The sequence below is a fragment of the Terrapene carolina genome, unplaced genomic scaffold, assembly GCF_002925995.2.
Source record: "Terrapene carolina triunguis isolate 2854851 unplaced genomic scaffold, T_m_triunguis-2.0 Scaffold53, whole genome shotgun sequence".
Classification (NCBI taxonomy): Eukaryota; Metazoa; Chordata; order Testudines; family Emydidae; genus Terrapene; species Terrapene triunguis.
This window is the reverse complement of record NW_020664404.1, coordinates 1,350,953-1,374,852: the sequence shown is the minus strand read 5'-3', so window position 1 is coordinate 1,374,852 and position 23,900 is coordinate 1,350,953. Positions and strand designations below refer to the sequence as shown.

The window sequence follows — 23,900 nt, the reverse complement described above, 5'->3', positions numbered from 1 at the left end:
TGAACTCTAAGCTGTGATGTTGGCTCTTGCTCAGAGGAAGGTTAATGTGGCACATAGCCTTGTGCTGGCCCACAGAACAGGGGTGAATTTCACTCGCTACTAATATTCCAAACTGTGCTTCGCTTCAACTGGTTATGTAACTTGTTTATTCGCAAAATAACTTCTTCCAATTATCATCTAATTGTTGGTTCTGATGATCAACATGGATTTGCAATTAGGCATCCTCAGTGGAGAGGAACTCAGGAAGCACATCTGCCAGTATTGCATCAGATATAGGGCAGGGGTGGGCAAACTATGGCCTGGGGGGTCACATCCAGCCCTTCAGACGTTTTAATCCAGCCGTCGAACTCCAGCTGGGGAGCGAGGTCCGGGGCTTGCCCCGCTCCAGCAGGGGAGCGGGGCTGGGGGCTTGCCCTGCTCCATGCATGCCGGGTCTCTTCGCGGCTCCTGGAAGCAGCAGCATGTCCCCTCTCCGCCTCCTATGCGTGGGGGCAGCCAGGGGGCTCCACACACGGCCCCTGCAGCTCCCATTGGCTGGCAACTGTGGCCAATGGGAGCTGCAGGGGTTGCACCTGTGGATGGGGAAGACACAGAGCCTCCTGGCTCCGTCTCTGCCTAGAAGCCAGAGGGGGGACATGCTGCTGCTTCCGGGAGCTGCTTGAGGTAAATGCCCCCCCCCCCCAGAACCTGCATCCCTGCTCCGCTCCTTTGCCCCTGCCCCAGCCCTGATCCCCCTCCGAACCCCTCAGTCACAGCCCGGAGCACCCTCCTGCACCTTCAACCCCTCATTCCGAGCCCCACTCCAGAACCCACACCCCCAGCCGAAGCCCTCACCCCGTCCCGCACCCCAACCCCCAATTTTGTGAGCATTCATGGCCCGCCATACAATTTCCATACCCAGATGTGGCCCTCGGGCCAAAAAGTTTGCCCACCCTGTTATAGGGAGTTTAAATGCCTCTTTGGAAAAGTAACACTTGACACTTGGGTTCTGGAGGAACCCACATAAAATCACATGTTTATATTAGTATGTTTGATATAATATTTAGTATTTTTGTAGGTATTATTCTAAATATTTAAGTACTTTAATCAGTTTCTTTTTAAATTTTAACCCAGGGCCCTGTTTGGTGGAGCCAGAGTGAATCATAGAATATCGGGGTTGGAAGGGACCTTAGGAGGTCATCTAGTCCAACCCCCTGCTCAAAGCAGGACCAACCCGAACTAAATCCCTAAATTGCTCCCTCAAGGATTGAGCTCATAACCCTGGGTTTAGCAGGCCAATGCTCAAACCATTGAGCTATCCCTCCCCACCGACATTGCCCACTGCTTAGGCACTAGCTTAGGACTTGAGTGACCTGGATTCAGTTCCCTGCTCTATCCACTATTTCCTGTGTGACCTTGGGCACATCACTTGACTTACCCATCTGTAAAGTGGGGATAATAACACTTCCCTTCCTCTCAGTGGTGTTGTGAGGATAAATCAGTTAAAGGTTGTGAGGCTCAGAGATTAGAGTAATGGGGGGCCAGATAAGGACCTAAGATAATAACTGTAGCACAAGATCTGGTCTCCTGATGGTATTTTCACCATTCAGGAACTGACAGACCATCAGAAGAGCAGATCACATTTTGGGGATCCAGAAGTGCCTCCTTGAGACTTTTAAAACATATTTCCAAAAGCCACGAATGAAACCAAGGCAAATATTTAGCCCCATGGGCATCCCTGCCAGGAACTCGTAGACATCAATAGGATCTGGCTTGCGTTGCCAGAACTTGGCGGGGCTGCATACAGCAGTAATAGTGGAATGCTTTGGGGCGAGATTCTCAAAAACTCTCCACGGTGGCCTAACTCTGCTCCCATTAAAGTCAGTGGGAGCTTTAACGTTGTTGCCAGTGGGAGCAAAGTTGGGCCAGCTCTGAGAGGTTTTTGGAAAGCTCACCTTTTGCATAGTGATCAGAAACGCTGAGTTGTTCCCGTTCGGATAGCCTGCGTATTCGTCTCCAAACTGCCTTGTGTCCATAGGTGCTGGAACTGGGGGAGCCGAAGGTGCTGCAGCACCCCCTGGCTTGAAGTTGTTTCCATCATATCCAGGGTTTACTGTTGGTTTCAATGGTTCTCAACACCCCCACTATACAAATTGTTCCAGCATCCCTGCTTGAGTCTGCAAAACAGTGCTGGGATTCTCATGAGAACAGGATTTCTGGTACTTGTGGGTATTCAAGGTTTCCTACATGTCAGGTCACACATCCCAGTGACCAGCCACTATTTGGAGGGGAGGGGATCCTTGTGTAGTTGTAACCACAACCCTGATTACATTATCTGTGGGATTGAACCTGGGCTCTCTGGGCCTACAAGCCTCTCTTGCTTGTAATAAAGGGCCAGATCCATTAACTCAAAGTCAGTAGCAGGCTCATTACGTGTTCTGTGCTTTCTGGCCATTAGAAGGGGACAAAGAGCCATGCTGCATTAGTGTGGGTTGACACACAAACTAAAGCTCCCATTGAACTCGATGGAGAGAAGAGAAGAGTGAGGGGGGATTTGATAGCAGCCTTCAACTACCTGAAGGGGGGTTCCAAAGAGGATGGAGTTCGGCTGTTCTCAGTGGTGGCAGATGACAGAACCAGGAGCAATGGTCTCAAGTTGCAGTAGGGGAGGTCTAGGTTGGATATTGGGAAACACTATTTCAGTAGGAGGGTGGTGAAGCACTGGAATGGGTTACCTAGGGAGGTGGTGGAATCCCCTTCCTTAGAGGTTTTTAAGGCCCAGCTTGACAAAGCCCTGGCTGGGATGATTGAGTTGGTGTTGGTCCTGCTTTCAGCAGGGAGTGGGACTAGATGACCTCCTGAGGTCTCTTCCAACCCTGATATTCTATAATTCTATGTGAGACTCCCCTGGGGTTGCAGTAGGAGCTGGATTAGGCTGTATCTGAGAGAACCAACTGGTGAAAATCAAAGGGCCTAATCCTGTATTTCTTGAGCAGCTAAACTTAGTGTTTAGACAACTGCTTACATAGGAGCTCAGGACTGGAAGGGACATCTTGGGCCATTGAGACCAGTCCCCTGCTATTGCAGGTAACCTTGTCATATAACCCTGCTCGTAACTTTATCAAGCTCCATCTTGAAACTAGTTAGATTGATTGTTTAGACCAGATCCTGCATACTGGCAAGAATTGTAATTTAAACCACAGACTGCAAAGATGGCCATTAGCTCATGAGTTCTGTTCTTTTACCAGGTTCCTTTTTATTCTCCTGGGTCCTTCAGGAAAGGCAAAATCCTACAATGAAATCGGCCGAGCTATCGCCACCCTCATGGTAGATGACGTAAGTAAATCTTATGATATGGCAGAGCCGTGCTCCTGTTGCATTCCCTTCACGTGCACTACATCCAGGCGGTCCGTACATTTATGGGTTTTCCCAAAGATGAAATGAGACGTCTCATCAGAGCTCCAGGACCAGAATGAAAATCATAAGACCAGTTTGGCAGGTGCTGTAAAAATCTGTGCAATTCCGTGGAAGTCAATGGAGCTACATCAGCTGAGGGATCTGCCCATAGGAATAAAGTTAAAATATTGTAGTGTGTGTGTGTGTGTGTGTGTGTGTGTGTGTGTGCGTGCCTATCCACTGCTGTCCTCCCCTGGATAGAATCCTTTCAGCTGTGTGTCATAGGTTCCATATTGCCAACACTTAGCGAAGATTCTTCTTTCGTTCAGATGACAGGGAACTGGGCTTTTGGAGCAGGAGGGTCTGAGTCAAGTCCCAGCAAATGTGTGACATTCCAGCATGCAACAGACTGACACCCATGAAGTCCTAGCTAGCCATGGATTCATTCAGATATTGTTCACTAGCACAAATGTTCATGCTAGCAATTGGTTCTTCCATCTCTCCTCCTGCCTAGCTAACAGTTTACCTAAACCGTTTGTCTTCTCTGTGTATTTCCAGCTTTTCAGTGATGTGGCCTACAAAGCCAGGGACCGAGATGACCTGATTGCAGGAATAGATGAGTTTCTGGATGAAGTCATTGTCCTCCCGCCAGGGGAGTGGGATCCAAACATTAGAATAGAGCCACCCAAAAAAGTACCTTCCGCTGAGAAGAGGTAGGTGGTGTTAATTGCAGTGCAGTTCATAGTACATTGGACTGGGACTCAGGAGACCTGGGTTCTAGTCCTGGCTCTGCTACTCGGTAAACTTAGGCAACTCCCTGTGCCTCAATTTCCCCATCTATAAAATGGCGGTAATGTTAATGACCTCCCTCTGTAAAGCACTTTGAAATCTATGGATTAAAAAGCACTATAAAAGAGCTAAGTATTATTATTAGCAGCATAATGAGCTTGATTCTGTTCATAGTTACAGTGGTGTAAACCAGGTCAATAGAATTACACTGGTGTAAAACCAGCACGACCAGTTGAGCAGCATCAGACTCGATTAGCTGGAGCTGCGCTGAATTTTGGGTAACAAATCCAATGAAATGGATGAAATATGGCAATTTATTAGCAGAATTTGTATTAGCCTGGCCATTACTAACCTAGCATTTCAGCTTCCATGGTTAGGAACTCAGCATTATCCCTTTATAGACAAATGTAAACGTAGCTAATATGAGGACTCTTTAAGGAATCTGCCTTGTATAATATTTTGTGTCTCAATGCAAAATTACTTTAGTGCCATCTCTTCTTTCAAGCCTAGATACAAGCATTGCACTCAGATGCTAAGTAATCTGTGAGCATGTAACCCTCTAAGCTGAGAGGTACGGATTATGCAGGGGTCCGTCCGTCTCTTGTGCCAGGGCCGGAACGCTCTGGAACAGCATTCCGGCACTTTTGCTGCATGGAGGACCTCATTTTGCGAGGATAAATACACTAAAGATTGTGAGGTGCTCCCTTACTGTGGCATAAGATAGAAAGCTTCCATAGCACTTTTAAGACTTGCCAAACTCAAGTGTTTTTATTCACCTTCCGGGTTTTGAGCCTTTTAGGGTGGCATCTGCACAGCGAGCAGCAGCCCATGGCAGCAAGCCTCAGAGCCCGCGTCTACAGATCCAGGCTGGCGCTAGAGTGCTAAAAATAGCCACACAGACATTTGGGTTCAGGCTGGAGATCAGGCTCCGAAGACTACAGAGGGGGAGTAGCTCTTTTTAGCACCTTAGCAGGAGCCCCATGAGTTTGTAGAGCCTGACTCTGAGGCTCGCTGCTCCGGAGCGCTGCTCACTCTGTAGACACACCCTTAGAGGTCACATTTTCAAGTTTTTCTCTGCAACTGGTTTCTCTGGAAACTTACTTTTTAAAGTAAAAGCTAGCTCATCCCCTGCCTCCAGCAGCTGGCACTTTAAGGAAAAAAACACCAAATTTCGCAACTTACAGGACAATCACAGGCAGTGAAGAGTTGCTTTTTGGAGCAAGAGAAATGCTAGATCCAAATGACATCTTACCGAAATATATCCCACTTTTGGCTACAGTACGCTCCATTTTTCATGATGTATTAATCCAATAACTAAAGGTCGATTATCTCGCAGTGTGTGCACATGAGCTAAACTGGAGTATGTGTGAGTTTTTCTCTTCCTATTGGTAGGAAAAACTCCAGGAACAGGGAAGATGGGTGGAGAGTGGAACTAATTTCCCAGCTACATCTCCTGGGTGACCCCCTGGTGGCCAGGTTTTGCAGAAGAGCAGTGTGTCGGGTGCTAGTGAAGAGAACGCTGGGGGCTGGGTTAGATCTCTGTCCCTCATGGAAAGCTTTGTGTTCTCAAGGAAATCCAAATGTGGGCTTTGTGATTCTGCAATATGCACCATTCCTCACCTCTTGTGCTGGCCGTTGATGCAATGTGGCTGGCAGCGGTACAAGGGCTGCTTGTGGGTCAGTGGAAGCAATTTCTATACATATCATCTATAATCTTCTAAGGTGACTGTGAGGCTTGTGGAGGTTCTGTGTAAATCGATAAATAATAATAGGGTAATGATCTATACTGTTAAAAGAAATAACAGGCACGTGGTAGCTGGTATAAAACTCAAGGCTCCTACACAACCCTTGGCTTTTGTGTAGACTAGACCAGGTTGTGCAAGAATCTGTCTGCCTCATCCGCAATCACAGAGTCAAGTCATTCTGTACTTCAGTCTGCAATAAACAGGCAGAGCTCTCCAGTCTGGCCCAGTGTCCAGAGCCCTGGACTGGGGCTTAGGAGGCCTGGGATCTATTCCTGGCTCTGCCACTGGTGTGTTGGGTGACCTTGGCCAAATTGATGTGCCTCAGTTTCCCCATCTATAAAATAGAGATGATCCTGTGAAGTGCTTTGAGATTAGATAAAACATGCTCTAGGAGAGCTAGGTGTTTTTACCTACTATTGGAAGCCCTAGATTATCCTAAAGGCAAATCCAACCAAAAATCAAAATGCTGCCCCAGACACAACTGTGCTAAAGGGAGGACCTGTGTGTACAGCCGGGCTCTTGGGAGTCAAGACTCCTGGAAGTCCTGATTCTCCGTGTGACCTTGGAGAAGTTGCTTCACCTCCATGTGACTCGATTATCCCGTCTACAAAGGGGAATTAAGAATGACCAACACCTCAGGGGTGCAGGAAGGCTAAACTCCCGCTGGTTGCAAAGTGCTTTGAGTCCTTCCTGGGGCGAGGGGAGATGCTGCTGAAGCGCTGTCGTTCCAATCATGCCCCCAACATCTCTCAGGAAATCAGTGTTCTCGCTGAACGAAGCAGGGCAGATGAACGGCACCGCGGGAGGAGCGGCAGGAGGGGGCGGCGGCGGAGGTGGAGGGGGCGGCAGTGGCAGTGACGACGGAGAAATGCCAGCTGTTCATGAAGTTGGGGAAGAGCTTGTCTGGACAGGCAGGTAAGCAGAGCCTCAGCCCCTGAAACATTGTGCAGTGCACTGGTGAGAGTGCCGCATGGTGCCAGCCTGGGTCCTGTGCTTTGGGGCAATATGCTGTCAGCCCTCTCCTACAACCTCCTCCACCTTCTGGCCTGGCATCTTCCCTTCCCCTTCAAGGATAAATGAAATTCCCCTCCCCACCCCAGATACAAGCACCTCTGCCCCTCTCCCTGCACACTCCCCAGCGCCCCTAATGGTGATAATGGTCCTAGTCCTCGCCTCCCAAACTGCCCTCCCCCACAAGTGTCCATGAGGCCTCAGTCATGCTTTGTTTTACACAGATCCTTACAAAGGTGAAGGCCAGCACTGATGAGTATTGGTGCAAAAGTGCTTTTGAGTGTGCAAAATGGGGAGTTGCCCACCCAAGGGCTCACATGTGTGCACAATTGCTTATGCTTGCAGCTGAATGCCAAGAAGCAAAATTTGCTTGACCTAGTCTCCTGGCTAAACGCTTCCAGGAAAAGTAGGAACAAGTGTCAGGCTAGATTCCACCTTGGGGTCGGCATGTGCCACAGAAACATCCGTGCCTTAGAACGCAATCCCTGATGCGTACGGATTACCTAGGCCTCATTGGTTGCTTGTGCCCTCCTCATCTGTTCGTTGCATTCACCTGTTCTCTCATACTTAAGGTATGTCTATACTGCAATCACAGGGTGTGTTTGCAGCTTTTGTAGCCATACCTGAGCGAGCTTTAATCAAGCTACCACAGCAACTGGACCAAGAGAGCTGGAGCAACACCAGCTCCAGTACCCAGTACTCCAAGCCCGCCTGGAACTGTGGGTATTTACTTGTGAGGCTAATCCACTAAAGCTTGATTAAAGCCAGCCTCGGGTAGGTCTGCATAAACTGCAGTCACCCCCTGCTATCACAGGGTAAAACACACCCTCGTGAACTCTTCAGGACAGGGCCGCATCCTTGTTATGCATTTATACCTAGGGTGACCAGACAGCAAGTGTGAAAAATCAGGACAGGGGGTGAGGGGGTAATAGAAGCCTATATAAGAAAAAGACCCAAAAATCGTGACTGTCCCTATAAAATCGGGACATCTGGTCACCCTATTTATACAATACCTAGTGCAGCGGGGTCCTGAGCCATGACTGGGGCTCCCAGGCATTACGACAATGCAAATAATAATCCTAAATGGCCTAGTTCCACTCAGAGCTCATGGGATTGCCACACCTGGGACCCTTCTGCGTGTCTCCCCCAGGTTTTGCGGCGGCCTGTATTTGGATATCAAGAGGAAGCTGCCCTGGTTCCCCAGTGATTTCTACGAAGGCTTTCATATCCAGTCTATCTCCGCCATCCTCTTCATTTACCTGGGCTGCATCACAAATGCCATAACATTTGGGGGGCTGCTTGGTGATGCTACAGACAACTACCAGGTAAACCAAAGAGCTGCCCGGGGAGCTCTCCTCCTCCTCCGAAGGATTATTAGAGCTGGATCCCAGCCAGAAAGTTTGGACGCAGATGCCCCGATGTTTGCAGGGTGGCTTTTTTGGCATGTACCTTAGCTGTGCTGCATGGTGAGACGTTGCAGCTCCTGCCCCTTGCTAACACATGTGGCAGGTAGCAGGATTCACAGCAGATGGCCATAACCCCTATGCAGCAGGCCACGTTCCTTTGGAGCTGCAGCCAGTTCTCCTCCCTAATGTGGTAGGTAAATACCCCTGCCCTGTTGCTGGGAGAGATTTCCACTCCACTGCGGTCCGTGGTGTGAAAAGCCATTCCTAGCTAAGACATGGACATAACTGTCACTCAGCCTGAGGGGGAGACTTGAGGGATTGCAGACTCCAAACCTCCACGTCCGAGTCCCACAGATACCTCACAGTGTGACGAATGTGTAATGAAATCACTGCTTCTGCCAGCGTTTGCCCTGCCTGTGTGTCGCACGGCACCTGTGCTAAGTGGGGTAATTCACCAACGCCCATTCAGCTTAGTATCAGCCCCAAAGCGCTGACCCGTGTCTTGAGGAACCAAGTGGGGATTCTTGCGCTGCCTGATTCCAGTGAGAGACAGGCCGGGAAGAACGTGCAGGAGAACTGGCGCGAGTGTGTTCTGCAGCCGCGCTCTGTGATTAGACCTCCCCTCAGCACGACTCCTCTGGTGCAACCCAGGGCACGTGTCTGACTGTCTCCTCACATTGTTTCTCTTCCCAAAGGGGGTCATGGAGAGCTTCCTCGGCACGGCGATGGCGGGCTCCCTGTTCTGCTTCTTTGCCGGGCAGCCGCTCATTATCCTGAGCAGCACAGGGCCCATCCTCATCTTCGAAAAGCTACTCTTCGACTTCAGCAAGTAGGTGGAGCTCGCTCAGAATCGCGGCCCTCACAGCAGTAACACCAAAGGGGGCGGAGGCACAAGAGCAGGGCAGGTTCAGTCACTGTTGAGGCCTACATAGCGTCCTTCTAGCCATGTCATTATGGCGGTGGGCAGCACTCCAGGTGGGTCTACCATAGAGAAGAGAGCCTAGAGAGCCTTCTCCACAGCTCTGCGGGTCTCCCAGTGAGAACAGGAGCTTGAAGCAGGTGCTCAGGAGACAGAGGGAGCTCCTCCGTCTTCTCCCTGGCTTCTCCACAGTTCTCTCTACTCCTTGGCGGCTGCTGGGAGAGCTCCCCCAGCGGGTTTGCTTACTGGGCAGGGCATCAGCAATCGATCCAGGAGACTTAACAGGGCGCCCAGCGCTCCCCGGCCCAGTCTTGGCAGTCTCAGCCCGGTGGCCGAAGACTGGATGGGCCATGGAGACTGAGTCACCTCTGACCCTTGTCAGTGGCAGCCACTGCGCTGGTTAGGGGCACGTTGGCAGGGCAGAGTGAGGAAACTCGTGCCAGACCTGTCCTGTGAATGACTCCCTTGATCTCCTCTTGGAGCAGAGACCCTCTCTGGCGTTCTCTGCTTGGTGTCCCCTACTGGGGTTCTTCTATTGCTCCTTTGATTCCATCCCCATCCCTGTGCCTCTTATTTGTACCTCACAGAGCTAGAGAGGAAGGATGAGCCAGTGATTAGGGCACTAGACTGGGACTTTGGAGGCCTAGGTTCAATTCCCTGTTCTGCCACAGACTTCTTGTGTGACCTTGGGCAAGTCACGTAGTCTCTGTGCTTCAGTTCCCCCTCTGAGTTGGGGATACGAGCACTGCCCCATTTCACATGGGTGTTGCAAGGATAGATAAGGATGGAAATGGAGGCCATATAAGTACACAGACTCTGGTTTCTTTTCCCAAGAAGGTGGCCATTATCATTGGTGTGAAAGGACCCCTGTGGGGGGCGGGCTCTTCCTTTCACTGGAGATCAGATACGGTGACACTTTCCATGAGCCCTCAGTTCCCGTATCTCTCTTTCCTGAGCAGAGCTGTTGTTTTGTTCTGACCTTCTGTTGTGCACAATTCCAGAGGCAACAGCATAGACTACATGGAGTTCCGTCTGTGGATCGGCTTACACTCTGCCCTACAGTGCCTTATCTTGGTGGCTACAGACGCCAGCTTCATTATAAAGTACATCACACGCTTCACTGAGGAGGGGTTCTCCACCCTCATCAGCTTTATATTCATCTATGATGCTATCAAGAAGATGATCGGCGCCTTTAAGTATTACCCTATCAATGCAGACTTCAAACCAGACTACGTGACTATGTACAAATGCGAATGCATTGCTCCTGACCCAGGTGAGTCCAAGTCCTATTCCCTGTTGAGAATTTCACTGTGAAATTGCCTATTTGCTTGAACCACACAGCTGTCATGCTGAGGTCCAGTTCTTGAGAGAAAGTGCTGCACAGCTTCCTGATTGGTCCTTGCAAATTGCGACCTGGTGGAGGGGCGGGTAGCCTTTGCTGCATGAGCTTCATTTGGTGATTTACTCCAGCAGCTTGTTTTAAATGGAAGCAGTGCTGCCTAGTTGTTAGAACACTGGACTGGAACTTAGGAGACCTAGATTCTCTTCCCAGCTCTGTCACTGGCCTGCTGGGTGAACTTGGACAAGTCTCTGTGCCTCAGTTTCCCCATCAGTAAAAATGGGGGAAATGATACTGACCTGCTTTGTAAAGTGCTTTTGAGATCTCCTGACAATAAGATTATTAAATCTTGGCCAGCTGCACTTTCAAAGGACATTCCTGGATACGAGTTTCACCCCTCCTCCCCACAATAGAGCGGTTATGATGGCAGTGCCCGTTCGCCTATGGGCACAGTATCTCTGGGTGGATTACAGTGTCATCCCACAAAGTATGGTCTCTGTCCAACGGGGATTTGGGGAGTGACCTCCCCACCAGCAATATGTTCTCTACCCTGGTTCCCTAGAGCAGTGCTCCCAAAAGGGAGCAAAAAATTAAAAAAAAAACAAAAACATCTCCTTGGCAGACCAGCCCATCCCCGGTCACTGAGGTCGTGTAGCAAAATACCTCCTCTATAGATGGCCAGACCTAAAACCATAGGAATTAGAGATGGAGAAGACTTGTTAGATCCAACTTCCAGCCAATGCTGGATTATTCCCAAGAGTATATCCTTGAATGGCTTTATCATCTCCAGTTTTAAGTGTGCTCAATGACAGGACTTCCAGTGGGACATTCACTAGGTTTCCACAACCCTTTTGACTGGTTCACCCCTGGGTCCTTTTCTAGAAATGCGTCTGTCTCGGAGTTGGGGGTGGGGTTTTTTGTTCTGATTTTTAACAGCTTCGTCCAGTATTGTGCTGATTTCTACCACCGCAAAGATACAAAGGGATAGGGCAATTAAAGCAAAACGACATTGGGTGAGAGGAAACCAAACTTTTTCCAGAGCCAAGATGTACCCATTCTCTGCCAATGGCTGTATTGAAGAAGGCTGTAATTCAGGCTCATTTCTATCACACCAAAACCAACCCAAACAGCTTTTTATTTTCATTTCATCCTCAATATTCATATTTGCTCTTTGGAAGTTAATTTCCAAATTCTCCAGAATTCAGATTACACTACTCAGAAGCGCAAAAGTACTACTAGCACTCAGAAGAGAACAGAGTCATTTATTGTAATGTTATCAGGAAACGTTTTCCCTCAAAATTGCTGATTTATTTAAGGGGAGAAAAACGCTCTGGGAGATTTTAAAATAACTATGGAAGGAGAAGGTAGAAAGGTTCGACAACACACACTCTGGAAATAGAAATGTAGAAATAAGCACTGGCATGCCAAATAACCTCCATAGACATCTATCTGATTGCACTTCATTACCTGTTTAGCTGCTTATCTGATATGCTAGAAGTAACATCCGTCACTTTTTTTTGGTTTCTTTTCTTGACTCATGGTTATCAACAATTGGCATTTGTGCTACTGAACAACCACAACACTGTGTACAGTGTCACCTCCAGCTCAGAGACCATGCTGATGAGCACAGTTACGGATACCTAGACTGACCATATTGCATCATCTCATTGTGACACAGTGGGTACGTCTACACAGCAGCCTGGGGTGTGATTTGCAGCTCCTGTAGGTGTACTTCTGGACTAGCTGTACTCTAGCTAGGTCTGCGAAGCTTCTGGGTCCAATACACGTTGGTGCAGCCACATCACTATTTTTTAGCAAGCTTTTTATGTCACATGTTGACGTATCATCCTAACAGGAGGACACTGGGTTGTGATGCTGTACCATGATGTCACGATTTCACTTGTGAAACCATTGACTGTGCCACCAGCCTCGTGTGTTTTTTCTTTTTCTTCTTACGAAGAGTGTCACATTATAACAACCTTGCAGCCATTCATCTCTAAACTAAGGGCTTGACCCTGCAAGGGCTGAGCACTTGGGCCTTATCCAGTGAAAGTCTTAAGATGCGCTTAAAGTTAAGCACACAAGTAGCCTGACTGAAGTTGATGAAACTATGCAGATGTTTAAAGTTAAGCACCTGTTTAAGTGTTCTGCTGAATTCAGCTAGAATGCTTGGTAGAGGCTTAAATCGATATAGGACTCTCCACTCACATTCCCCATATCTGGAGATTCTTAGGGACTATATTTGTTTCCTCTCAAGCTGAGCAGGCAGAAACATGCTACTGACTGCTGCAAGTTCTTCCAGGGTTGTTTTGGTCTGGAAGCATCTCTACGTTTTTTTTTCACCAACAGTTCATTCAGGGCTAATCTACACTACCGCACTCCATCGGCCCAGCTGCACTGCTGGAGTGCATCTGGCGAAGACACACCGTGGCAACAGGAGAGCACTTTCCTGTCGACGACATTACTCCACCTCAACGAGAGGGGGAAGCTATATCAGCAGGAGAGCGTCTCCCGCTGATCTAGCGCAGTGTGCACACCACTTTAAGTCGAGTTACGTCGCTCAGAGGAGTGGCTTTTTCACATGCCTGAGCGACGTCACTTACATCGACTTAAGCAGTAGTGGAGATAAGCCCTCAGCGAAGACCAGAAAAAGTGAATGGACTCTTGGAATTCTTCGGTGGTGTCATTATTGTGTTTTCTCATGTTGGCAGCACCCTGCTCTGCATTGCAGTGGCTGTTTTGCTTCTTGTGCTCATCCTGCCAAAGTTGCCTTGTTGGAACTTCAGTTTGCACCTTTGAGCTGACTGAGGAAAAAAGTAATATCCCATCTTGAAATCTATCTGCACTGAACTGCATCACTGAGCATTTGTGCACAGTTTGGTTTGTTTGGTCCTTTGCCATCTTTATTCTTGTAAAATCATAGAAACTAGTGACTGACGGGGCCACCTTTCCATATCCTCAGCCAGTGCTGGCTTGTTTCCTACAGTGTGTTCTAAATGTCTTGGCCAAAGTTGGTAAACTGGTCTGATCCGAATATTAAATCTGCTGAGCAGTAAATGCTGCCAGTGAAGCTTTTAGTTGGCTTTGCTCGTGTTAAATATTGGTTTGTTGAAGCTTTTTCCTACATCAGTAGCAAGTAACCTTTCAGAAAGACCTGCTGTCAGCATAAGCATTCTTCCCCTTTTTTGTAGGAACATAGGAATGCCCATATACCAGACAGAACAATTGTCCATCGACCCATGTCTCTAGCATCCTATCTCTAGCATCCTTTACTAGATGCTTCAGAGGAAATTGAAAAATTCCTGTTCCGATACACAATTGCATTCAGTCCAAGTTCTGCAGAAACCCGCTGGATTGTCTCCTTGCCAGGCGATAATCAGTGGTGTTCTGTTCTCACTTGATTCACGTGTATCCTTTTTGCAGTGGTATAATGCAGCAGTGTGCTTTGAAGTACCAGCATGCCATTGGAGCATTGGTGTTGGAGCTTGGGGTAGTGGTTAGAGCAGGGAACTCGGAGCTAGGACTTTTGGGTACTATTCTTAGCTCTCCCACGGAAGCGCTGTGTGTGTGCATGGGCCCATTGCTCAGTTTACCTAATGAAACATTGACACTTCAAGGGTAATATACTTGGTGCATGGGCATCACTGGAGTTAGGTTTCTCCATGATATACATGATGTATCAGATAGAGTCAAGGCAGCTGATGAGAGAGGGCAAGGGACATTTCCACAGTATATATTAAAGGTCGAATAGAGCTGTAATACAGTGGCAGGTTCCAGGTAGGTGCACAGGCATGCAGAGATCTGCAGGTGCGTTAAGATGCAGAGCTGTTTCCGACACCTCATACTGTCAGATGGGATCCTGTTAGTTCCCACTTACAGTATTAGAGGGGCAAAAAGAAATAGGGCCTGAGATGGTGTGTGGTTCTCTAGGATAAAAACTATAGGAACAACCCTACAGAAAGCTTAAGAGATTTATGTTTGGTTGTTATAAGATAACAGTAAAGACAGACTCCAGGAAGGGGAGGAGCTAAGTTTGGATCAGATCTGGGGTGTGCATGTCCTGTTTGCAGCAGAGTGGGGACTTCGCCTGCTTCTTCGAGTCCTACGGACAATTTCCTTTTGCTGCCTTGCTGACACGTACCTTCACATTCTCTAAATGTGGACAGAAAACAGCAGCTCTTTTCTTTTTGAAAAACAAAATATTTTCTGACTTGGAATTTACAGTTTAATATGATTGGAAACCTGTTCCTGTTAACATGCAATTGGTGAGGTCACTTCAGTGATATGTACAGTGCCATCCTGAAAGATGCATGTCAAAATATTGCCGGCTGCTGTCTGCCAGGAATTCTCCGGCAGAACACTGAGTACATGACACAACCATATGGAATGCAGATGGAGAGACAGAGGAAGCTAGAGAAGGAAACCAGCCCCCTTACAAGTCTATGTCCTTTCGTTGATTTAGAAATAATAGACTACCTGGTTTGGGCTACTGGCTCCTATTGCTGAGCTATAGTTCTCTGAGAAATAATATATATATATATATATGACTATATGTATTTTTACTGCCCATTCCAAGTCCTGCTAGCTACTACAGTTAGTGCAACCACTAGCTCACATACCATCTCCAATTTCTTCCCTTCAGAATCATCCATCCCGGCTGGTTTGAGAATTTTCTATCTGAACTTTTGTCTAATGGAAAAACTGGATTTTTGACCCAAAAATGAACATTTTACCAGAATGGGTCTGTGTTTCTTGAAAAATTTCAGTTTCTCATTGGAAAACTAAAGTCTTGATAAAAAAAATTTCAACTTTTTGGCCAAAATTTTATTAGTTTTCAGTTGCCAAAAACTGGGGGGAAATCAGGGGTTTTTTTTAATGAAGAGTCAGAATTTTCTGCAGGAAAACCCCTTCATTTTCCAGCCAGCTCTCTCATGCAGATCTCAGTAACTTTTTCTTTTCCAGGTCTATCTTTAATCACTTTTCTTATATCTTCCCATGTTTTAAAACTCTTGACTAGAGAGGCTGCAATTTCTTGCCACCAGGGGATCAAATTCTGTTCTTGGTGAAGTCACTGCATATCTAGAGTCACTCCACAGACTTCAGTGGAGTGATTCTCATTTAAAGTGATGTAAGGACCTGATGCTGTAGGATCAGGCCCTCCCTGAGAGTAGAATTTGACCCTTTGAGTCTTCTTTTCTGAAACAGCACTTCCCACTCAGTGGCCACAGGTCTGCTAGTGATAGTAGGGTCTGGAAAAGTGCTTCCCCTGCGTGGGCACAGTCTGAGTGACCTTTTGAAGCATTAAATATAAAAAAGGGCCCTCTCTTCAGATTTCCCTATCTCTGTCTGGTGCAATGCAGAGGGAGAAAAGGGCCGTTTTAAAAAAGAAATGGACTATCGTATGTGCAAAGTTACCCCCCAAAATATTCCCCAAACGATGGTGAACTTTTCCAATTTGATTAAATGTTGCACATACACACACCTTTCTGCAGAAATTTGCTAACACTTTCTTTTTCATACGTTGCTGAGCAATACCCAAATGGAAGGCATCAGTAGACAGAGACAACAGCTGTGCAAGCTGAAATCCACTAGTCATCCAAAGCACGGGTGTGACAGTGCAGGCTTCCCCCATGCAACCCCGGAGACATCACTCGGTTCTGACTGGGAAAAACTCCAAGCATGGAGTTACATTGGTTTAAAATCAGTGTGAGAACAGAATCAGGCCCTTCATCTCTAGGGATGATTTGCTAGCATAGTCTCCATGTCTCATTTGACCTCTGAGACCGCCCATCTATTACAACCAGTTGTAATGGTGGGTTAGTGGGTTCCCACAAACTGCTCTGAGACCCACCCACACATTTCACATGTGTCTCCTGTGAACACCATCTGGGATCCAGGTTTGAACTAGAGGGAACTAAATCAACTGTCTGATTTCTGAGGACATTAGCACAAAAGAATGTTTCTTTTTGGCTTCATCATAATATTCTTTTTAGCAGGATGGTCTCCTGTAGTAATAGCTTCCTTTGAACTCAAACCCATATAGGGGTGTAGTGACAGGTGAACTATACAGAAGCGCGTGGGAGTCACAGGGCACTTTCTGCCTTTGGACTGTGTCTAAACAACATGATCTAGCCCACAGAGACTGAATTACTCTCACTCCCAGTGGCAGTCCCTTCAGGACAAAGTTTGAGGCATGTTGGTGAAGTCTGTGTGGACAACTAGCCTTCTTTTCATCCATGCAGTATCTGTTCTTTGGACAGACAAAGGATTTCAGTCTCCAGAGCTGTCAAGCTGGCATCTTTTACCATCATTGAGTTAATTTAATAATAAAATGTATTTTAAGTGACTTAAAACAGCTGAGCAAACCAAAACCACACGTATCTCCTTTGTTACACGCAACCCCAAAGTCCACATGGAAACGCCATTCTTCTCTAGAAGTTTTTCTACGCTGTAAACCCTCAGTCTCCTCCCAACAGCAGCCACACTTAAACTTGTTCTTTCACCCATGTTGCTCTGGGCATCTAGTAAAATGGTGTCAGATTTGGACATTTCACTCTTCCAGATATTGAGAGTGTGTGTTAATCTCCTTTTGGTCCTTTTATTTATTTTTGTTAGTTAGTTCTGATTTTTGACTATTGTAACTGATTTGTACCATATTTGTCTCTGCTGCACACATCTATTTGGCTGCTTTCAATCTCAAGTGAGTATCACTTTATAAATATTAAAATTATTTAATATTTGATACTCTTACCCTTTTGTTTTATTTTTATTTTTTTAATGTCTCCTACTTTTATCTCGAGTCCAATATATCCATTTGTGTAAAGCACTTTTATGGGCCTTCTCATAAAAATACAGCCAATGCTACAGTGTTCTTTAAGATGGGCAATGAACAATTTAAAGCAGTAGAAATCGCAAATATGTCTGGTTCTGGAAAAGCTAAAGGTTATCGAAAGAAACCTTTAACATTGTAAAGTCTGGAGTTAATCGAACCAAAAGTCACATTAGTTCAGTTTTCCCTTCTTTTTCTCTGGTGGTGGAGTATTGTTTTGATAGCACCAAGGGCTCTGATTCTAATCCAGCAATCACTTCTCCTTCATTAATTATCCTGTGTAGTTCATCGGGGAAAGGAATGACAGCATCTTGAGGCAGGACATTAGATGTTATGTGTTTGCCACCTTCAGAATTATAGAAATGTTGGGCTGGAAGGGATCTCAAGAGGTCATCTGGTCCAGTCCCTTGAGCTGAGACAGGACCAAGTCAACTTTAGACCATCTCTGACAGGTGTTTGTCTAACCTGTTCTTAAAGACCTCCCCTGACGGGGATTCCACGACCTCCCTTGGAAGCCTATTCCAGGGCCTAACTCTCCTTATAGTTAAACAGTTTTTTCTAATATCTAATCTAAATCTCCTTTGCTGCAGATTAAGCCCATTACTCTTGGTTCTGCCTGCAGTGGTCATGGAGAACAATTGATCGCTGCCCTCTTTATAACAACCTTTAACATATATGAAGAATTGTTAACTGGATGGGTGGCCCATGGAGACTACAGCTCCCATAATGAATCCATGCCTGCCAAAAGAAACCTCATGACTTTAACAAGTTCATCTGCAGCAGTGAGACAATTAGGTTCAAAACGCATGTAAATATGCATAGGGTTTTTTTCAGTAAGTTTATCCTTCTGCAGGGTATTCTTTAAGCAGGCAATGGGTGTTGCTTACAACAGAAATTCCCAGCTCGTGTTCAGTTCCTACTTCTGAGTCATTCTGCCTCCTTAGGAAAGTCACTTAAACTCTCGGTCCTTCAGTTTCCATCTATACAATGGGTGGAATAATACCCACATACCAAGGATATTGCCGCTTAATTAAGCACTTTAAAATCCTCCAACAGAAGGCGCCAGAGAAGTGCTCTAAGTACCATCCTTAGTGCTGTGGTTTTGTTTTTCTCCATTCGGGTTTCCAAGTGCGAGAGGTCCAAGTCTCTCCATCCATTTTCTCCTTGAAAAGGGCTGGGTGGGGTTAGAGAGGGAAGCCTCTTTCTTGCAGAGAGAATCCAGGATGGCAACGGAAGAAATATGCCCTAGACGAGAGGTGACCAGTTGAGCAAACGCAGCTTCTGGAGAGAGAAGGGTTTCTTTTTCCCCAGCTTGTTTCTAAAAAGGTGGTCCCCAGTGGATCTCTCCAAAAGCCACAAAGTTCTTGCAGAAGGAGTGACCCTCTAAGAATGAGGGTAAGCCCCCCTCCAGGAGAAAGAGACATTGGGTTCTCTCCAGCACCCTCTCCCCCAAGAATGGCAATTCTTTCAGATGGACATCTTAACTTTCAAACTATGATCCCCTCCCCATACCACATCCAGAAAAGTGAAGGCTTTGAAGAAGGGACCCCATCTGCGTCATGCGTTCTCTGAATTGGTGGTAAGCACAACTGTATGTTATAATGGCAAAGAACACAATGAACAACTGAGGGGGCATTCAGGGAGCTGGGAGAGGTCTCCTAATGGATGGCAGGGGGCATTGCTTGATTTGATTCGGGGGGGGAGGGGCTCCCATTGGTATATCTCCCTGGGAGCTACCCAGAAAACCAAAACGGGTTCTTTTATATGGCCACTCTTTTCTGTAGGCTGAGAGGCAACACTTCTGACAGTGGCCTAGGTTGCAGCCAAATGTGGTCCATGGACCAAATGTGGTCATTTAAAGTGAAGGGGAAGCCCACTGACACCACAAATCCCAAGATGCATGGGAGCTGAGTCTGAGGTCACATGACCTAAGATGACGTGTTGCACCATGGGACCTGTAGTCTCCATGGGCCGCCCGTCCTCGGATAATGAAGTAAGATGCAATCTGTTCCATTTTCTTACAATGAAGTGCATCTCTGGGGCTCCTGGCAAGTTGCTAATGAGGCCCTCGGGGGGTCATTTTCTGGTCTAAATGGAAGGCCACACACCATATTAATCCGGGAGAAGTCGCTGCTGGAATTAGAACCAGGGTTTACATTCTAGCTCCCAAAATCTGTGTTCTTCCCTTCGTGCTGGTTTCACTCCTGGGTCCCGTCCCCCTCCCTTTCCAACAGGTCTGTAATAATGTGCTTATCCTAGACTTCATTACATTCTTTCCCTTCCATGTAGACAGAGCTGTCTAAATGGCCCACATCTGTGTGGGATACTAGGTAACCCTTGCTGGGAACTGAACACAGAGTTTTTTGCTCTCTCCTGGGAATGGAAGGGCGGTTACTGGTTCAAGCCAGCAGGGTCTGCTCGGCTTAAACAGGATTTCCATGCTGGATTGAATTTGACTATTTGTTTTATATATATAAAACCTTAATAACAAACTCCTTTTCTGCAGTGAATACAACATTGTTCAATGCTTCAGCTCCGCTGGCACCAAACAACACTAACATTTCTGTGGTAAGTACTTTTGTTTTATGTATATTCAAGTAGGGGGTAGCTGAGCCCTCTGGATCCTTACTTTCTTTCTGGGCTAAGAAAGTGGGACAACTGGGGATCCGCCAGCTAAAGCAGTCACTCAGTCTTCTTCCAGGGATGCTATCAAAGCCTACAGCGATCGCTTTAGAAATCAACTTCTTAGTTATATGACTTGCCAACCGAATGAATTAAATCACGGCATGGAATTAATGTTCAGCTTTGGGGAAGGAGCGGAATGGGAACCGTGTGTCTCTTCGTTCCAGTTGCAATGGCCTGGCGACATCCCTTCACGTGCCCAACCAGGATATTATAAACCACCAAAGAACAGACTGCGCCAAAGAATCCACGGCAGTGCACGCTGGGCTAGTTAATCTCCGCTGTGTGGCTGTGTATGCAGTGCATACACAATTAGTCAAGCACTTATAAAGCATGTACCTCACCATTGAATGTGAGGCCTCTCTATGCACAAACTTGCACTGGCTTATTTAAACCAGAGCAAACCTCTGCATGGACACGCTTATTTCCATTTAAGAGCAGGTTATTTCAGTTGAATTTAAAGCTGTTCCTAGCTGACTTACTTGAAATTGAAATGAGCCTGGTTTAAACCGAAAAAAGATCCTCCACAGTGGTTTAACTCAATTTAAAATCACACTTTAAGTTAAACCAGTGAAACTCTGTGTGCTGTGGCTTAAGGAGCTCCCAGCCACATGGGACATGCACCAGAGCAAGGGTTTGTCTACACACGGTTATTCAGGAGTAGCTATTAGACTTTAAATTCACACCCTACCTTAGTCCAAGTTAACTTTCAAGGGTAGACAAGCCCTTAGAAAAGTTGCACCAATTTATAAACCAGTTTAGGGCTTGTCTACACTCAAGTTAGAATAAGTAGAGAATCCAAGACCATGGGACAGATTGTTACTGTTATACTGGTGTGTATTTTACCCTAGTCAAGATACAAACAATGACCAAGACTTTCAGAAGTTGTGAGTGATTCTGGGTGCCCCAGGTTGCGGGTGCCCAACTTGAGATACCTTAAAGGGGTCTGACTTTCACAGGCGGGTGCTGAGCACTTTCCAAAAATCAGGCCCTTTTTAACAGTCTCAAGTTGGGGATCCAAAAATCACTAGGCACTTCTTGAAAAAATGTTTAATACCTGGGCACCAGATAAGCTCTGGATGCCTCATTATTAAGAGACATGTATCAGAGGGGTAGCTGTTTTAGTCTGAATCTTTAAAAAGCAACAGAGGGTCCTGTGGCTCCTTTAAGACTAACAGAAGTATTGGAGCATAAGCTTTCGTGGGTGAATGCCCACTTCATCAGACGCAAGTAATGGAAATTTCCAGAGGCAGGTATAAATCAGTATGGAGATAACGAGGTTTGTTCAATCAGGGAGGGTGAGGTGCTCTGCTAGCATAATGAGGCATTACTTGCGTCTGATGAAGTGGGCATTCACCCACGAAAGCTTATGCTCCAATACTTCTGTTAGTCTTAAAGGTGCCACAGGACCCTCTGTTGCTTATTAAGAGACATGGTTCTTATCTGGTTTAGCGCCGCTGACGTTTAATGTCACGACAGTGGTCACCCTTAAAAAGTTGCCAATTTTGCTGTTGGATAAAGGGATATCGTTACTTCTATTTACAGTTATCCTTATACTTACTGTAGGAAATACGTTGAATACTACAAATTCTGAAATAAAGTTGATTCTGAGTCAAGTTCTTACGGGTGACGGTGATGTGTTGCACTATATGTTTGATGGCGCACTTTAACTTTCCACAGAATTATAGTGGCGCTCCTAAGCAGTGCCATATGACTAATTGCATTTGCCTGCACACTAGAATTGCTCAATGTATTAATAATATTTTGGTTTATTCTCTTCAACACTTCGATTCCAAGTACAATGCTATTAATGTAACAGCTCTGGACTGGACCCAGCTGAGTAAGAAGGAATGTCTAAAGTATGGCGGAAGCCTAGTAGGGAAATCCTGTAAATTTGTTCCTGACTTAGCCCTCATGTCCTTCATCCTCTTCTTTGGGACTTATTCCATGACTGTAACGCTGAAGAAATTCAAGTTCAGTCGCTACTTTCCTACAAAGGTAAGAAAAAATACAAAGACCATGAAACCCATCTATATTTCAGTTTCCACCATAAGTTGTAAGCTGGTCCCTTTCAGAGAGACATGGGGAACTTGAAATACAGATCTTGGCTCCAATCCTGCATTTGGATCTGCATGGACAGACTCTTATGCCTGTGTGTTGTCCCATCAAAGTCAGAGGGCTTCTCTACAGGCACAGATTTGGGTAGATCTAATTGCAGGATCAGGGTCTTATTGAACAAATGTGCGGGTCAGAGTGGGGATGGGGGGAGGAATATGAAAAAGAAGTAGAAGCATGCAAGATTTCTAGTTTGGGTGTTTGGGGTTTTTATTATTATGAACATCTCTTTAGCTTGCCCCATGATTTGTAATTAGACACCTGTTCAAAAGAATGTGCAATAGAGTACAGAAGATTAATTTTATTTTATAGAAATCCATGCAAACATTTTCATATTAGCTTTTAGCCTTCCCTTCCACACACTTTATTTTACAACAACAAAATTCTGAGCTTAACCTATCCAGCAGGCGTCCTTTAAATTATTAAACATGAAAGAATTTTAAATATCCCATCTGCTTCTTGCTGTGGATGTTCTCTGTTGATTTTTTTGCATTTCACCTACTTTGGACAATGAAAATCTATGAAGCCAGTTTTGCTTTTATTTATGGCCTATTTCACTTTCAGATGTAGCAATGTTTGGGCTGCAAACACTGCATACTGCTTTCATTAGGAGGCCTTTTTTGAGTTGTCCTTTTGTTGGTCTTAGCTCCTTTTATAATGGCAAGTTTTTAACAACATTTAAAATTCAGGGTAAATTTAAGATGCCCATATACTTTTCACTTCCCATTTCTGTGAAGTCTGCATCTCTCTAAAAGATTCTTGAACTTTTTCTATGCATACAATTCATTTAAAAGTAGCAGAATCCGAGCCACCACTGGCTGATATTTCTGCCAATTATGAGGAATAGAGGCTGATCCATGTTTCTGGGTTTATTTTTTCTACATCTGATAAATGAACTTTCTTCAAACTTTGCATTAACTTGCTAAAAACTACAAGTTGCTGCAATTTAAAAACGCTCTTCCAGATTTCAGTTGAGGATTTGATGTTTTAATAAAGCAATATGCCAATATTGCCAACCTGAAATCATAAGCTTTTTTTTTAACTGTTTTATTTTAATTTGCCTTCTGATTTGTGAGCTTTTAAGCTGCGCTTGGGTCACATTTCCAAGCTTTTCTCCACAACCAGAAGGACTAGGAACATTTAAATGAAAGCTGAGAGTCTCACATATTCACATGACTCCAGGAGCTTGGGATTTAATAATAAAATCATGAGAACTGGTAAGGCTGATGTGGATGCTCTGACTTACACCAGTGAAAATCAAAAGTAACTCCTTTGACGTCAACAGAGTTACACCTGGATGAGAAGGAGATCGGGCCTGTTTGTCTCTTAATGTCCCAGTGGTGTACTGCATGCTTGGAGATCTGTAAGCCACCCTGTTTAACCAGCCTTTCCCTCCCAACCCCATCTGCCTCCAGGTCAGGGCCTTCATTGCTGATTTTTCCATTGTCTTCTCCATTCTGCTGTTCTGTGGAATAGATGCCTGGTTTGGCCTGGACACTCCAAAGCTGCATGTTCCCAGTATAATTAAGGTTCGAATGTAGCGGTTTTGAGGTTCTTTTCTCTCCTGATTTCTGTCCCTTCCAATTCCTTTCCAGCTAACCCTTGAGACTGTCCTTCCAACAGCTACATTAGGAATGGGATGAAAGGGATTCAGTTTCCAAGACACTTTATTGGCTGATCTGATTTTTTC

The 23,900-nt window shown here is 45.9% G+C and overlaps 1 protein-coding gene across 1 annotated transcript in view; it reads left to right on the top strand.

Moving 5' to 3' along the window:
* The window catches only part of SLC4A5 (solute carrier family 4 member 5), a 111,323-nt gene that overhangs the window by 61,662 nt on the left and 25,761 nt on the right, over window positions 1–23,900 (top strand). The window contains exons 11-19 of the mRNA XM_024211427.2: window positions 3,228–3,315; window positions 3,934–4,088; window positions 6,663–6,824; window positions 8,071–8,245; window positions 9,022–9,155; window positions 10,247–10,518; window positions 19,920–19,981; window positions 21,893–22,093; window positions 23,626–23,739. Coding sequence (XP_024067195.2) covers window positions 3,228–3,315; window positions 3,934–4,088; window positions 6,663–6,824; window positions 8,071–8,245; window positions 9,022–9,155; window positions 10,247–10,518; window positions 19,920–19,981; window positions 21,893–22,093; window positions 23,626–23,739 — 1,363 coding nt within the window. The remainder of the gene's footprint in view (window positions 1–3,227; window positions 3,316–3,933; window positions 4,089–6,662; window positions 6,825–8,070; window positions 8,246–9,021; window positions 9,156–10,246; window positions 10,519–19,919; window positions 19,982–21,892; window positions 22,094–23,625; window positions 23,740–23,900) is intronic.